Source organism: Colletotrichum fioriniae (genome assembly GCF_027942845.1).
Source record: "Colletotrichum fioriniae strain IMI 355084 chromosome Unknown scaffold_5, whole genome shotgun sequence".
Classification (NCBI taxonomy): domain Eukaryota; kingdom Fungi; phylum Ascomycota; class Sordariomycetes; order Glomerellales; family Glomerellaceae; genus Colletotrichum; species Colletotrichum fioriniae.
This window is the reverse complement of record NW_027076841.1, coordinates 1,695,515-1,712,271: the sequence shown is the minus strand read 5'-3', so window position 1 is coordinate 1,712,271 and position 16,757 is coordinate 1,695,515. Positions and strand designations below refer to the sequence as shown.

General features: G+C 53.3%; 5 protein-coding genes across 5 annotated transcripts; 3 read left to right on the top strand and 2 right to left on the bottom strand.

Moving 5' to 3' along the window:
* Positions 1-4,938: 4,938 nt before the first annotated feature.
* hob1 (BAR adaptor protein Hob1) lies at positions 4,939-6,416 on the bottom strand (the record flags this gene model as incomplete). The annotated part of the gene is made up of 3 exons (XM_053191308.1): positions 4,939-4,961; positions 5,025-6,270; positions 6,381-6,416. 3 exons carry the CDS (start codon positions 6,414-6,416, stop codon positions 4,939-4,941), a joined length of 1,305 nt encoding a protein of 434 aa, XP_053051291.1.
* Positions 6,417-7,526: 1,110 nt separating this feature from the next.
* Positions 7,527-9,247, top strand: NFS1 (cysteine desulfurase; the record flags this gene model as incomplete). The annotated part of the gene is made up of 2 exons (XM_053191307.1): positions 7,527-8,627; positions 8,825-9,247. The coding sequence occupies 2 exons, from the start codon at positions 7,527-7,529 to the stop codon at positions 9,245-9,247; spliced, it is 1,524 nt and encodes a 507-aa protein (XP_053051290.1).
* A 1,404-nt stretch (positions 9,248-10,651) lies between these two features.
* Positions 10,652-11,261, top strand: N0V96_005142 (uncharacterized protein; the record flags this gene model as incomplete). The annotated part of the gene is made up of 2 exons (XM_053191306.1): positions 10,652-10,948; positions 11,016-11,261. 2 exons carry the CDS (start codon positions 10,652-10,654, stop codon positions 11,259-11,261), a joined length of 543 nt encoding a protein of 180 aa, XP_053051289.1.
* A 1,964-nt stretch (positions 11,262-13,225) lies between these two features.
* Positions 13,226-13,999, top strand: N0V96_005141 (uncharacterized protein; the record flags this gene model as incomplete). The annotated part of the gene is made up of 1 exon (XM_053191305.1): positions 13,226-13,999. One exon carries the CDS (start codon positions 13,226-13,228, stop codon positions 13,997-13,999), a length of 774 nt encoding a protein of 257 aa, XP_053051288.1.
* A 592-nt stretch (positions 14,000-14,591) lies between these two features.
* N0V96_005140 (uncharacterized protein) lies at positions 14,592-15,894 on the bottom strand (the record flags this gene model as incomplete). The annotated part of the gene is made up of 4 exons (XM_053191304.2): positions 14,592-14,644; positions 14,699-14,744; positions 14,829-15,272; positions 15,886-15,894. 4 exons carry the CDS (start codon positions 15,892-15,894, stop codon positions 14,592-14,594), a joined length of 552 nt encoding a protein of 183 aa, XP_053051287.2.
* Positions 15,895-16,757: the final 863 nt, after the last annotated feature.

Here is a 16,757-nt window from a genome sequence, read left to right as displayed (position 1 = left end):
AAGTCTGACCGAAAGGTGTTGACCACCTTCATCTGTAGTGAGGCTCCGGATGGGGCAATAGGTGGATGGGACCAATCATATAGCTAGCGAGGTTCAATTCGAGTTGGCTACTTGCAGGGATCAGGGGGCTTCGGGAACACAAGCTACCTCTTTCGGTGCCTACGTATTAGCGCATCTTCGATCCTTGCCAGACATCTCAGCCGGAACAGAGCCGCATTTCTCATAGTTAGCGGGGCTGCAAGACGAGCGATGGGGTATTCCTGCCTTTGCTGATTGCTCGTCAAACGGCCAGGCAAGCAGACTCAGGTGCTCCCGTGCAGCCTTGTCATACACCGCGTTGGTCCCCCTCCTCCGGAAGCCCAAACACTCTAGGTTGCTGAGCCATTTACATGCTCCAAAACCACCAGACAATGTTCAATGGCCTTTGTCTTAAGCAGACCATCTCGTACTACAGACCGAAGCCTTTGAAAGACACGCTCTGCCGGTCACTGACGCAGGCTGCGGTCGATGTCGCCCCCAGTACAGGCTCAAGAAAGGAATGCTTTGACTTACGATACTAGTGTCGGAAATGAAAGGGGCAGTGTTCCAGTTTCTCGGCGACTCGAGGCTACGGTCTGGAACCGGAGTTTTCTACCTGAGGTAGATGAGGCTCAAGTGATCTACCACCTTCATCCGGTGTCGGGATGAGGGGTGCACAAGGCTCTACCGCCACCTTAAAAGGGGCTACAGTCGTCTGTCTTGAAGGAGAATTCGACCTGCATGCGAAGCGGCCGCCTCGTCAATCAGCTGCCTTAAGGTACATGTGACTTCTAGTTTCCTGCGAAGGAAGTTCCGAACCCCGGCCACCCCTCCTTCGAGCTACATACAACCTTCACAGCGTTTCCAACGTCTTTTCAGCACTTGATCCTTCATCCTATTTTAGCTCTTCAACCGAATGGTCGAGGGACGGGTTCATGGCAGCCGTCAACTTTGCGAGGATGCAAAGGCTGCCTATCGAGATCATGACTTATATCGCAAATTCTTTAAATCTACATGACATATTCAACTTAAGCCTCGCTTGCAAGCAGTTCAGGTATCTCGTGGACAATGATGATATTTGCCGGGCCGCATTGGAGGTGAGCATCGCCTCAACAACAATAACCACTCTTAGGCCGCGCTGACTTGGTGGCTTAGACTCATGCGCCGTACTCAGCTGATTTCCAAGCTGCCCGCTCCTCTAAGCATTATGCTCGCTGCCTGCGGCGACTGGTCAAGCTTCGGAACGCTATCGCCACTGCCAAGCCATACACCACAGCTCTGGTCGCTCATGCAGTTGACTTCATCTACTGCAATGGCACGCTTTGTTATACGGAAAGTTATGAGGTGCTGCGTCTCCTCAACTTGCATGCCTCATCGGACTCAGAGGACATCATCGATACTCGAATGCTGCTTCAGTCTGTTCCGGGGGCGAATCTCGCCAACAACAAGTACAAGTTCCGTCCAATTCACTTCGCCCATGGAGTATTATCTTGTCTTTACAGTCCACCCAAGACCGAAGGTCGAAGTCGCCTCGTTGTCATCGACGTGGAGAATAGGACGCTTCTAACAGCTCAACGTCTCGAATCCACTTCCAAGCTATTTGTGCGCAATAACCAAGAATACCTCTACTACGGCACCCACTCGGTGACTGGGGATGATGGCTTCAAACGATGGGTCCTACGACGATTTGATTTACGGACCAAGCAGTGGATACCTGGTCACTTGGATCTCGAAGACCTAGCTGGTTCAGACATCGGAGCTACCGTTTGTTTCGAAATCATTGATGACTATTTTTATGGCTTGTCTAGCCTGAACAGTTTTGAAGTATACGAGACGGATTCGCTATCATATTATTACGGGTTTCGGTTGCCTGTGGGCAGTACTCAGCCCGGAGACATGCAGCTGGCGTCGAAAGAATCTATGCTGAGACGAGATCACAAAGACGGGCCGATAGATGATCGATGGAGTACTTTGCAGCTCGCGAAAGACTTGGTCACGGGAAACATCATCGTGTCAGAATGTCGAAGGGAATGGCTCGTCAACGAGTCTTCCAGCGCGAGGACGGCCTACACAAAGGAGGTCATTTTTGCGGCCCTTCCCGTTGACCCTGGTGACAGAGATACCGAAGCTGACACACACCAAACCGCATATATATCAACCCCACGCTGCTCATCTACTAAGCTAGTCTCCTCGGAGAAGCAAGGGTACACAACCTACGTTCACAGGGGCGATGACGGCTCAACATCGCCAACTATAACATTAAGTCAATGCTTTATACGTTCATATAATCAGTCTTGCGAGACATTTATCGACCTGGTAAACGATCCTGTCGCTACCGAATCGATGACGCAAAGACCGCAAATACGTTCAATTTCTCGTTCCCCCCAAAGCGGAACCGGCCGGGTTCCGAAAGAGTCACCAGCTGACAATTCTGCTCAGGTCTCCCACCAGACCCATGGGCCTAACGAGATCTCATCGTGGCCACCAGAGGTCGACGTGAGCCAACGAAATGTGCACCTTGACGCACTGGATAATATTCTCTGCCCCCAAGGCCAGAGTCCATTCGGTAGCATCTCGGGGGTCATGGATGAGCGCTCTTTGGTATACGCCATTGGGCAAAGGGGGCCTCAGACCAGACGCCCTTTGGTCTTCATCTGTTTTGACCCTTCCATTAAGCTTACCGGACTCGCTCGGTGGCCTGGCGGCCCAACAAGACCATCTTGCACCCACAAAACGACAGAAGGCGACGATGCGAGGGATTCGGGGCCCTATCCTACGCCGCAGTCCCTTCCGGTGTCTGCTCCTGATTCGAGAAACTCTTCCTTCAGTGAGGGGTCCATTCCTGACCCGTCACAAACATCTGCCAACGTGCAGACGGGCATCGGCAGGCCAGACGCGCCATCCTGGATAAGAAGAGCCTCGGCCGCATATCTGCAAACCATCCATGCCCTTGGGAAACCAGTTGGTTTCAACTTTGCGTTTCGCAAGGATCACTTGGTCCCGTGCCGGTGTTGCTGATGAGAGCCTGCCGCTGGCAGCTCTATCAAACGTTCTAGACGTCTTACTGGCATCCCTCACCGGCAACATCTCATGTTGGTACTTTTTCAATAGGGTTACCAAGATGACGATCCCATGCAAAATTTTGTATTTCGATCCATCCAAAGACGCGAAAAGTTGGGGGACGGAGGTCTTCGGCTGGCGACAACTGCACCTACGCCCTCTTCTATCGTTAGTTACTGCAGGCAGCCCGCTCGAGGTTCACAGTAGCGTCCGCCTGGATTCTTTGCTTTTGTATTTGGACAGGGGGATGGATGTCGGTTGCCTTGTTTTCTGCTCTAAAAAGCCCTTGCTCACCCCGCTCAGGAAGGGCGGATGTGGTTCGCACGATGGGGACTCTAGTGTAGAGTTGCCTACGGAGTACCCCGGTTCCTACCAAGGGCCATAAGCGAGCTAGCCCGACCCCCGTTCTGAAATTTATCTTCATTAATTACTCCGTATCTTACATTCGTTACTTCGAGTTGTATCAGTTAACTAGTGAGACAGGTGAGAAGCCGGCCCTTGACGTGTAGGATTGGAGTAGAAGCTGATCTCCCGTTGGACAATACTACAGCGGGAGCTGATATCCCTTCTGGGATCTCACTCCTCATGTGTCCCTCTCCCGAAAGTTTTGTGTACAGGAAAGAGACAGCTAGCCTGCCTTCGCAATTATTTCCCGCCGATTGCCGATACAAAGACGGGGTTGTTTGTCACTACATACAGACCAATTGGGGGCAGAACCCGTGTATGGTCTGCCCGCCTCGTCCAAGGAGCCTCCCCCCATCGTCCCACGTTGAAGCTGCACTTTGACAAACCAAAGTACGGGTGGATAGAATCGAGCTGCATGTCACCAGGCCCGAGACTGCGTAATGACCAGCCGAAGACGCAATGGTACCCTCGGAGTCAGGGGTCAACGGGCTTAGGTCCTGGACTCCCGGGGAAAGAAAGAGGTCACGCTGGCGGCCTATAGATGCATACGTAAATACAATTCTACCAGACCTCAACAACCTGCATATATCCCAGTGCTTTTTATGCACCTTGCCAATTCCGATAGGGCTCGTGTCTGTCACGTTCAAATTACAGTACAAAGGGCGGCACCCTGGACCATGGCTGAGCTGTTCAACCTTCAAAGACTTGCTGCTTTCACTTCCGCCTGCCGGCACCATACATGAAGCCATATGCAGGCTGAGCCGAACATGTTTATCGAAACTCAAAGAAAAGGGGGTGAAGTGCCAAGAGAGGAGAGAGCCTCATTTTCGGATCTCCCCCGCCCTCCGTACTTCTGATACGAGACAATTGGAAATCATACAAACCAGTAAAAAGCAAATGGACAGCTCTCTCGTGTGGAATCACGCAATACTTACAGCACGTCGATGATGCTTTGCAGAATCAAGAAAGTTCTTGTAATTCTTGACAACACAACAATTGCAGAATCGTTTGAAAAAAGGCTAGTAGGAATGGGATCAGAAGGTCCTCTTTTGCCATGCCGCCGCTCCGACGCCGGTCTCTCTACACCGAAAACCTCCGGGAATAAAAGTGAGGCGACCAACAGACTCGTGTCACATGGACACTTCTCCAAGGGTAAAAGCAGAGCAACGTCTCTCCTCAGCCCTTCTCCCACCCCTCCTCCCTTCCCCTACATCCAAGTTTCCCTCACTTTCTCTCCCTTTGCCTTCGCTCCTCTCCCAACATTTTCCGACTCGAAATGATGGGGCAGTCCCTTCTGCGTACGCCGAAGATTCCAAATGCAAGTATTTCGCGCTTCCCTTTCGATGCCCTAGCAGTTGTTCATTAGTGTGCCTCTGCGGCACAGTGTATTTGGGTGAAGATCACGGGTGTCGATCGTTATTGGTGGGGATGTGAGTCTCTATTATTCGCTCTCACTCAATTCAACTTCACGTAGTTCCCTGCACAGAGGAAGTCAGTGTTTGTCTCTATTTGGTTTGTGCTGACGGGCGACAAAGACTCACCTGGGAATTGCCCAGTCTTTCCATTCAATCTACCTTGCCACCATTCATTCTCGTTCTTTGTTCTGCTGATGATCTCAATGACATCGCCAGTCCTGAAGCTCAGGTCGCCCTCAGCTTGTGCAGCGTAGTCATACAAGGCGGTGACGTGCTCAGCTGCCGGCGCTCCGCTGAGTCGGCTGGGTTTGGGCTTGGGCGGAGGAGGCTTTGACTTTGCTGCCGCGATAGCGGCGAGTCCTCCGCCAGAAGTTCCGTTCGTGGGCGGAGGAGAGTATGGAGGCGGCGGGTTCGAGTCGGCGGCTTCTCCTTGCTTGGTGTAACCGCCGTACTTTGTGGGCGCTGCTGAGGTTGTTGAGGCAGCTGAAGAGGAAGAAGGTCCAGCGGTAAGCAGGTGTTGAGGCTTGCCCTCGATTGCAGGACGGCCGCCGTACTTCGCTGGGCGTCTCTGACCAGTCGTCTTGAACTTCACGATGGATAGCTTCTCCGCCTGCTCTTGAATATCACCTCGCTTCTTGTGGAATGCCTCAAGCACGTCGAGCGTTAAGTCGAAGTAGCCGATGTCGCAGTGTTGCATCTTCTCGTGCAACGTGTAGAAGATGTTGAGTTGCATGTAGTAGAAGGATTGGAAGAGGGGCTGGATGAATTGTTGCTCGAGCGCAAATAGGCGCGGCAGTTCCTCCTTGAGAAGATCATTGAAGTAGTTGAACTCCTGAGTCGCCTGCTCCACGTCGTTCTCCGCTTTCCACAGAGCCTTTTCGTCCTTGGCATTCCGGTCCTTCTTGTCTTGCAGCTTCTTCAGGGTTTGTCTGTGTCTGTCGTAATCGAGCTTCTTGTGTTCGCGCTTCGCTGCTGACTTGCGAATGACCTTGACGACATCGAGGAGTTCGTTGGCTGGGCGAATAACCCTACTTTCTATCATCTCCAACTCTGGCGCAAGAGTCTCCTGCAAATCCTTGACGACGGCCTCGTATTCTTCGCAGGCACGGATACCCTCGGGGTTGCCGCGAACCTCTAAACTGTCAGGATCCGACATGCGACCGGAAATGGGCTTGTAGATCTCGGTCATGGCCTTGCTGAATTCGATCTGATGGCTGAGCATGCCGTTGATGGCGTCGAAGTATTTCTTGGACTCATCGTGCAATCGCTTCGTCTCGGTTTCCAGCTCTTGAAATCTGCGCTCAGAATCGATGTAGACGGCATCCTTTGTGTGCTCGCCGATATTGAAGCGAGACTTGAATTGCTGGGGCGCCTGTTCGTCGTGGAGAAAAGGAGATGAATAGTCAGCCAAATTTTGTGTTCCGTCTTCACGTCACCACGCGGAAGGCACGGGAGGACCCCTCATTAAGTGGACACACGTACCCGAATGACGCTTTTCTGGAAGCCCCGGAAGCTCATGGCGGGGTGCTTTTGTGGTGGTGATGTATCGAATTAGGTATTTGATAAGTTCGTGCCAATAAAGGGCAGAGAAGGTGGTATCGTAGGCTGAACGTTTTGACGAGGGTCTTCGCTGCTTGAAAGTTGAGGGTATTCGACGTCCGACCTTATGAGGTGTGGGCTCTCGCAACCTGATTGTCGCTGGTGACGACGTAGGCGTGGCTGTGTCAGTCAGCTTCTGCGCAGTGTCGCTTGGCTGTGGCGCATGAGGTGCCGAAGGACAGGAGCTAAGGCGCTACTATACAGAAGCTAAGGTACCTAAAGTAGGTGCCTGGCGGGGTCAACGGGAAGAACGGAGCACTGCGACGTGAGAAACAGATGTTTCGCGGTGATGACGATGCGGTTTGTGGATGGGAAAAAGAATTTCAGAAAAGGGTTGGAGGGAACGAAGGGGATGGGCTTGAGGATATTCGGAGCTTCGGTTTGGGAAATTGAACAATGCAAAAGGCAGAAAGGCAAGTGGAATACAGTTGCTCGGTCGCGGCGAAAGCGGTGGAAGAGCAGGGCGACTCCGAGAGCCCGTCTCTGCAAAGATCCTCGTCCCCAGTCGCCTGGCCGCATTCAGCATTTCAGCAAAGACCCAATTCACTTTGTCCAAGTCCTGGGAGGCCTGCCCGTTTACGTTTTGTTTAGCTAATCATCCTTGAGCAAGGGCACGTTAGGTAAGGCACTCTATGGCGTGGGAAGGTTGTGTCCAGGAAGGGACCATCCCTTTGCAAGCTTCGGCTTCCCTGCCGCGCCCGCCTGTGCTTGACCTTACGAGGCGCGGCCCAATCTTGGGCTTCTGCTTTTTTCGGGGGTATCGGTCCTGACAGGTGCCGCAGCCGAAACCGCCTCCCAAAAAGGACTGCAGCTAAATGAGGAACGTCATCAACCGCCAGATCTGGCCAATCACGGCCCGTGTGTTTATCCCCGACCCCGAGGCGGTCTCCGATGCAATTTGTCACGAAAAAAACTATCCCCATAGTTAGTAGGGTAGCTTCTCCTCCTTCTAGAATTTCCCTTTTCCTTTTTCTTCTCCTTGAAGCTCGCGTCCCTTTTCTTCCCTACGCCATCAACACCAAACACATCATGGCTAGCATCACATCATCCGCCCTCAGGCAGGCTGGTCGCCTCTGCCGCTACACCCAGGTGCCGGGTGTCCCCTCACGAGGCATTTCTTCATTATCAAGGGTGGCGGTTGCGCCAACCCACAGATTATCTCAGCAGCGCAGATACGTCTCGGAAACGAAACGTGATAATGCGCAGGTCAACATCGAAACGGCCATCAAGCTTGACAAGAAGGACTTTATCGATGTTGTTCCTCAGTCTCCCGATGCCTCAAATGTCATGGTTAGCCCCATGGCTGAGGTTCTGAAGCAAGTCACTACGATGGAGGAAGGTCAGCGGCCCATCTACCTTGACATGCAAGCCACAACTCCAGTCGACCCTCGTGTCCTCGATGCCATGCTACCGTTCATGACTGGTATCTACGGAAACCCGCATTCGAGAACACACGCATACGGATGGGAAAGTGAGGAAGCGGTTGAGGAGGCCCGAGGGCACATAGCGAAGCTTATCGGTGCGGATCCCAAGGAAATTATCTTCACGAGCGGCGCCACCGAGAGCAACAACATGAGCATCAAGGGAGTCGCAAGGTTCTTTGGCAGATCTGGAAAGAAGAAGCACATTGTCACTTCGCAGACGGAGCACAAGTGCGTTCTCGACAGCTGCCGACATCTACAAGATGAGGGCTTCGAAGTCACATACCTCCCGGTCAAGAACTCTGGCTTGATTGACATGGAAGAGCTAGCTGCAGCAATTCGTCCGGACACTGCTATTGTTAGCATTATGTCCGTGAACAACGAAATCGGAGTTATCCAGCCACTGGAGGCAATTGGAAAGCTTTGCCGCGAGAAGAAGACATTCTTCCACACCGACGCTGCACAGGCTGTCGGAAAGATCCCCATGGACGTCAACAAGATGAACATCGACTTGATGTCCATCTCCTCACACAAGATCTACGGCCCCAAGGGCATTGGAGCTTGCTACGTTCGCCGCCGGCCCAGAGTCAGACTTGACCCTATTATCAGCGGAGGCGGGCAGGAGAGAGGATTGCGAAGCGGTACTCTCGCACCGCCACTGATTGCTGGCTTTGGCGAGGCGTGCCGCATCGCCTATGAGGAAATGGAGGTACGTGAAAGATTTCATTTCTTGCCCTTTCCCTAGCCTATCTACGTGATGATTCGCTCCTACATGCATGGCTTTCTGAATGTCCCGTGACAAGGACGTCCATGTTGAAAAATAGCAACCTGTCTGACCCTACACCGATCAATGTGCTCTCTTTATGGAATCTTGCGATGGTACACAGTAGCTAACAGATTTATCAGTATGACTCGAAGCGTATCAAGTTCTTGTCCGACCGACTCCTCAACGGCTTGTTGTCGCTGGAACACACCACCCAGAACGGCGACCCTGAGCACTTCTACCCTGGATGCGTCAACGTTTCGTTTGCCTACGTTGAGGGCGAGTCTCTCTTGATGGCCCTGAAGGATATTGCGCTGTCTTCCGGCAGTGCCTGCACCTCTGCTTCCCTGGAGCCCAGCTACGTTCTTCGTGCTTTGGGTAACAGCGACGAGAGTGCGCACAGCAGTATCAGATTTGGTATTGGTCGTTTCACCACCGAGCAGGAGATTGACTACGTTCTCAAGGCAGTCAAGGAGAGAGTCGACTTCCTGCGCGAGCTGAGCCCGCTTTGGGAGTTGGTGCAGGAGGGTGTTGACCTCAATACTATCCAGTGGAGCCAGCATTAAGGGCAGTCAGTATGCCCGACATGATGCGCACCTGCGTATCAACACCTGCACTTTTCAGTATTCGACGCTTGCGAGCTCGTTGAGGACTACGCAGGAAGACACCCGAGTCTTTCCAACCCGGAGTAGCTTGTATTAAAACCCACATTTGAGATACCTTAACAGCCAGCCTTTCGTTTTTGCTCAGGGACATTGGAGTTGGGATCGGGGAACACGGAGAGTTGAGATACTGGTTGGACAGACCAGGCGCTGGCAAGAGCCGGCACGGCGGCAATCGGCTGTTTCCATGAAGAATTTGGCCTGTATACTATGGTTGTGAGCGACCTCATCGAAAAAACTTCTCCCAGCATGAATGAAAACAGAGAAGCTTCGAGCTATGAACAAATAAGCAAAGCAGACCTCCATGTGCTAGCCAACCGTATCTCCTGCAAATGACAATCTGAAATCACAGACTATGCTTAAGTCTTGACATGGTTCCTCAGGTGCCATGGGCCGGTCTCTTTAGGAACATCACAGGTATCAAGGGCGTGTTGTCTGAAATCATCAACCAGTGCAAGCAAGCTTGGTAGGGCAAGCGTAATGTCACCGGTTGTCCGGCTTCTTCAGCGGGCTAAGGCAAGGATGAATTTGCCGTACACGACCTGCAGTACGAATGCGATCTTGATACCCTACTTGCCTACCCACGCTGGCATCGACTAGTAGGTAGGCAGGCAGGCAGGCGTTTTCGCTGCGGCATGGTCATGTCTGACAGCCTGCAAGTTGGGGGGATAGCTCTTGCCAAGGCGGGCGGAAGATGTGCATCATCAACCATTCCTCAAATGGCAATGTGTCGGAGAGGGAAGGTCCAGACTGGTCCTCATTACGTCTGTTGTGGGCTCACATGGCCTACCTTAGGCCGTATGCAAGACGTCTCATCTTTCCAGACGAAAAGCGCGAAGCCTGAAGGTGCGTTGGGAACTTGGGGGGATAGGGGCGATGCCGCGACGATGGCGTGGTCGTTAGTTCGGAAGGCGTGAAGTCGCAAAATGACATCATGGAAGGTGCGCAGGGTACGAAGCTGCCCCTCCATCCCGCGTTTGTCCTCCACAATGACCCAAAGTGGCCCCCTCCTCTGCTCTTGCAACCACAAGAACCATCTCAAAAATGACATCACACCTTCAGCTCCGTCTGGCAAATACCATCGCGGTTGCCAGAACAATGGCGATTCACATGCTCCCTGCCTGAGGGAAGTGGAGGAGTCTGGACGTGGTTCTCCCATTCATAAATACCATCCATCCTCCTCAACAGTAACACTCCATTTCCTCTACTTCAACAACTCACGTCATTCATCAAACGCAACCTACAAGAAACTTCACATTATTCCCTCGATCAAACTCATCAGAGCAAACAAATCACACAACCTTCATTATGTCTGCCAACAACGATAACACTTCCACCCTCAAGTCGTACGTCGACTCTGCCTCTGGCGCTGCCCAGAACCTCCTCGGCTCTCTGACCGGCAGCACTGCCGACCAGAACAAGGGAGAGGCCAAGCAGGATAAGGCACAGGTCGAGCACGATGCTTCTCACGCTACCGCTAAGGTTCCCGGCTTCACTGCTACCGCTGGTGGTGTGACCAAGGACGACCCCGATCGTGCTGGCGGCTCCTGGAACCAGACCGTCGGCTCTGCTAAGGAGACTGTTGGTGGTCTCGTCGGCTCCGAGGTAAGCTTACCGACAAATTCCGCTCCCTTCTTAACAGGCGTTCAGTAAGCTGATAGCATGAGTACAGAATTTGAAGCAGCAAGGTCGTGAACAGAACCTCGAGGGTCAGCAGCAGGAGGCTAAGGGCCAGCTCAACGACTATACTTCTGGCATCGGCAACCGTGTCCAAGGCACTATTGGTGGTGCCGTCGCTGGTCTCACCGGTGACAAGGCTGGTCAGGCACACTACGAGGGTCTCCACGACACGGGCAAGACTCAGCAGCGCGGTGCCGAGCACGATATTCAGAAGCAGGCCGAGGCTAAGCAGCACTAAATCCCCTCGCCAACTTGGTGAGGGTGACGGTTGGCAGGATTGAGGACACAGACGAAATTTGATACCCCTTGCACGAAAATGCATATCCCCAAGTAGTCCTGCAGGTAGAGATGAATTGACTCAACAACCTCACTTGATTGTACCCTTTGAACGTGACAATGTGTGGCTTCCAAACCTAACCCAGGCGTGACTTCCCTCGTGGGTATGTAGAACCCGGGATATAGATTGGGAAAGTGGATCTGGGGATGCTGAAATGTCCTCCACTTGTTCCATATCTCCTGCTAGAAATAAGGTAGATTCCATCTTGTCCGATAGTGCCGCAGTTGCACAGCTTACTGATGGCAATCTCGGGGGGCAGGTTGGAGAAAACGCTCGCTCTCACATCAGGTCTCAACGCCATAGTTATTTGGCTTGTCCTCGCGAAATCATCTTGCCGTACCTTATTCTGGCAGCGTCAAGTAGTGAACATGAGCGCCCAGTTCTTATGGCGGCTTGGCTACTTTAGCACCCATCATGCACCTACCGGCGATCCAGAGAGTTAATTTTCCCCCGCTGACCTGAAGTGCAGCACAAACGCAGCGCAAGTGCAAGGGTTAAAAGCGAGTAGGCCACTAAGATGCAAGTGTCCAGCCTCTTACATGGCTGGTGCGTGGAGCCAAACAGAACCCGCAGGTTGCAGTTGTTCGGATGGCACATTATGGCGCTTCCAAACTATGTAAGGTACCTGACTGAAATCAAGGTACTGGAGACAAGCGAACAAACCTGCAGCTGCACACTTTGATTACGCCAGTGGTAATTATGCCTTCTATGCCATCCATCCTCTCTTCATCACTATTTTGGCTAGGCAAATCGCACCAGCACAAGCAGACATGCCCTTCCGCCCTCGCCTCGTCCGAGTCGTCTCATCTTGTCTCGCTCGCTGACCGCCAGACAACCCCTCATCATGGAACTTACCCCTCGCCTATCGCCCACCGCCGTCCGCAATGCTGGGTTCCAGGTTCTAGGTTCTAGCCCTTCCCGTCGCGTCTTCGACCGCCAGAAGTGCTAATCTAATGTGCCCGAGTATTTCTCCCCTTCTTGTCGCCAGTCGGTGGACTTTGCCTACGATATGCAGCACAGTGGATACGCACAAATCCCACCAAACGAAGCCCCGAAGATGAGGGCTGCGATGATGGGTGCTACTGCTGGTCACAAGCTCAGCCCTCGGTGATAGGCCCCCCTTCTCTCTCTTGACTTCCAAGTTCCCACCGTCTAGGGCAGAAGAAGAACACCGGCCCCATCGGATCGGTTCTCGAGCCACGTTCAGGCCACAGTGAAGCCATGCTGGATACAGAAGTTCACCCTCGTCTGTCCAGTGACAGGTGACGCTCCAATATGCAGCTGCAGGGGAGACCACCAACCATGGAAGCGTCGCATCCCACGGTCGACGAACGGGACCCGTCAGGAGCGACCTCGGTGCCATTTATTGGCTCATGCCGCCCAGTGGCTGCACCTCACGAGCAGAAAGATGCAAGGGAGGCCGCATCCAAGAGGGGCAGGAAAAGGCAAGGAAGAGGAGGCATTATTTGATTGCGCTGCATCTGGAACCCGACTTACAGACCCTAACGTCGTACTGGCGCGCACAGCACTGCGCGGAGCGGAACGACCAACTCCTGCCGTCAACGGTCATGACGGGAGTACAGTAATAATACCACCGCGAAGCCCTCCATGCCCTCCTTGCCCTCCCCCCTCCGATTTTGTGTACACACTTCCGTCGTCATCAACGTTGCCTCCTTCTTTCCTTCACATATCGACTGTGCCGTCTCTTTACTTCGAACACTACCTTTGTCCGTCGCGGATCCTGTACCTGTGTAGGCCTACGCATACTTATTGACCAACAACTCTTCCGTCGCATCATGGTGCGATAGTTTCTCGCCAGTTGACCCGCCACTTACACTCTTCTCTTACGTGCTTCGCTCTCCGCCATGGCCGAGACCGAGGTGCGCCAGTGGACGTTCGTCCTAATCCTGACCGCGCTCCTCCTTTCCCTCGTCGTACTCTCCCAGATCCTGACAACATATATCACTGCCTATCGTGTTGCTCCCAACGAGATCACATCTTTTATCGATGCCGTCGACTTTTCGGTCGAGGAGAACGAGAGCTACGACCGGGATGTTGCCAAGGTCCAGCGCCTTGAAGATAAGCTCCGCCTAGGTCGACTATTGCGCGAGATCCAGAAGGGCGGCGACGACCTGCGTGAAGAGATCAACTTGCTACTTCTCTCCGAAGATACCACTTCTCTACGCCTGAGCGCCCGTCTTCTCTGGGCGAGCAAGCGCCGCGATCTCGAGGAGCGTGTGCGCCGGCTGGATCTCGTGAGGATGCGCTTCCTCGTAGTATACATGGGTGTGGTCGCGGACCGGGCGAACGTCACAGCAGAACGTCAAGTGCCCGTCGCAACACCAACGACACCGCAAAGAGACCCAGAAAAGACCCCTGTTTCTCCCTTCACGCCCCCCATGACCAACTTGAACGCCCACTTGACGCGCGCCTTGACGGAGGAGATTCGAGAGCGGCCGCCGCTGCGAAGGCTAACTACCCAAGCTATCGGCCATCGCGAGATTACGCAACCCGGGCACAAGCTGGGGTGGGCGGGTGTGGTTCAGGAACTGCAAAAGAGTCCCCGGATGCACAAGCGACGCTCCTCCATTGAAAGATCCATCGAACAAGAGTTGGCTGATTCCAAGCTCACAATTTGATACGACGATGGATTCGGGGAGTGTGGCTTGCGGCAGACGTGGGAGAGCGTCGAGACTCTATAGACGGCACCTACATATACGCGAACTACGACGAAGAACGATTTACCGGCTTACGACTACAGATTACATGGCACTAACGACGTATGAACACTTGCATATGCATATTGAACAGACGACATATTATCTGGTGGCACTCAGCTTGAGGCCTCGGAAAAGCATCTTGGGGAGGGCCTCGCTGGCAGACCATCTGTCAGCTCTCCCACGCCCGCATAATTTTTTCACTGCGGACACGAACTTTATGAAGAAAACGGAGGGGTCACAGGCGCAAGGCGGACACGAAGGCTCACGGGAGACTCATGGCAGGTTCACAGAGAGGATTGGGGGTGAAGGTAGTTTTTACTTTTTTGGACCGTTTATCGGGAGGATTTACACATCACTTCACTTAGATGAGATACCCCTTTTTTCACAGCATCATTAGCCACATGGCATATTTACACTACACTTGATCAGTTAGTCTTTTCATTTTCCAATCCAATACAAGACCCCCTGGCTTAAGCATACCATTTTGATCCTGTCCCGTGCGTACTTCGGCTTAGTGGGAAGGCAGAGCCACGTCGTCAGGCCCAGTGCTGTTCCTCTCACCGACTGCTTGAATGTCAGAATCGATTCGACTTGAAGACGTGGAAGGTTTCATCTTACCATCGAGAGCCACCAGGAATCTGCTCACACAGTTATAGCACGCAACCTGGATTCATTCGTTAGCTTCTCTCACTTGTCACCCCAAACTCCTTCTCATCCCCATTCCACGGGGGAAAGAAGAACAACTCACCGTCGTCGTAATTTCCACCACCTCCCTCTCGTTAAACAGCTCCTTGAGCTTGGCAAACGTCTCGTCCTTGACCCTGACGTTCCTCGTCATCTCGTCCGAGTAGACGAGCACAGCCCACTGCTTCTCGCTGAGGTACAGCGCGGGGCGGCTCGCCAGCTCGAGCGGGGTCTCGGTCTTGATGGCGTCCATGCCCTCCTGGGAGACACCGGCGGCGACGGCGAGGGGCGCGTGATGGCCCCACTCGTACCAGGCCTTGTTAACGACGGCGACGCGGGAGATTGCCAGCTCGCGGAGGTCGGCGGGGATGGTGGTCTGGGTGCGGACGGCGCCGAGGAAGGAGTTCCAGCCGTCGGCGACGGGGGGCGCGTGCAGGAGGGTCAGGTCCAGGGCCTGAAGGGGGGCGGGGCGCGCGGCGGGCTTGGATACGGGAGACGATGGCTGCGTCTTCGGGGGTTGTGGTTTGGGGAGGGTTGGGGACGTAGGGGAGACGCATTTTGGATGGTATTCGGGGGTTTGTGAAGGGGGAGGAGGAGGAGGAGGGGTTTCTTGGTAGTGATGCTGTTACTTTGGGGGGTATGACTGCTATCTTTTTGGGTTTAAAAAGGTTGAGGAACCTTGAGAATGAGCTCATGTACCTCGATGTGATGGTTTAGATTGGCGAGGTGATATCTTCAAAGTCAGAAAAGTGAGGTTTATGAAATGCCTTCTTTTATTTCATCCGAGGGGTTTACGCGGGGTTGCGTATAAGTCCCGTCTCCACATCCCGAAAATCGGGCGGGCCGAGAGAGCGTTCTTTCCCCCTCTTGCCAAATTTCTGGGTCTTCCGGTTGAATGCTGTCCCGGCGCGATGCCGGTGTCGCTTGGGACACCCGACTGTAACCTGGAAGTCACTCAAGGAACGGTCGGGCAATTCGGTAGGGCACTCTCGGGTACGGATACTTCCTTAGAGTGTCGGTAACAGGTGGGAAACCTTTTTTTTCAGTGGAGAGCCGTCTCGTTTGCTTCCTTGGGGATTGGGGATGACTTGCATGGGGAAAATATGGAGTTGAGTCTCTACCTTACGCATGGAGAGGTTTGATTTATCAGTGTTGTGTACCTGTGTCAATTAGAAGAATCAAGCACTAGATGCTATGAACCCGGTGTTTTTTATCATTGCCGACCGAATTGCCAAGTCTACACTAGACTACAGAATTAGCAAGAGCAAGATACATCTAGAGCTTCTCAAAACTTGGGGGTGACCCGTCCTTCTTCCGTCCCTGCGGATGCCTTCTTGCGAGCACTTGGTCTTCATGAAGTTCGGGATAAGTAGGCTCTTCAGGACTCTGACTTTGAGTCGCTGACGCTCTCAGCAATGATGCTGCTAAGGTAAGGTACCTTAGGGAAGGTAAGCACTGTCCGATCTATCGCATGACGTACTGGACCTGCTCCTTCCCTCTATGGGTCTCTGAGGATTGGCTTTAATTTGCTGTTCTGAGGGGAATTCCATGAAGGACTTTGCAAAGAACTACGGGCAGTTCAAGATGCGGGCCGGGGAGGAAGCTTTGACGTCAACCTACCAGTTGCATCGCAATTACCAACTTACCACTGTCAACAACTAAATAGGTCGCCAAAGCTCCAACTCCTTCAGCACATTTCGCGCTAGCTCGCCGCCTGGACACTGAACAGGCCCAACTCACCTGCTCCGTACCCCCGCCAGCTTCTCCACGCTACCTTACCTCACCTTACTCCACCAACAATCGCGCCGCGACCCCCAGCAACTTGCAGCCAACTGACGTGACTGCCTAAGAACCTTAGGTGGGAAGAAAGTGAAAGCGCGAGGCGGGTCACGTGCAGAGCTCCTACCTCTCCCAATTTACGCGGTGGATTTTTCGGATCTCGCGTCGCCAGCAGCAACCTGGAACCTTTCGTTCTTCAACCCCTTCTCTGCCA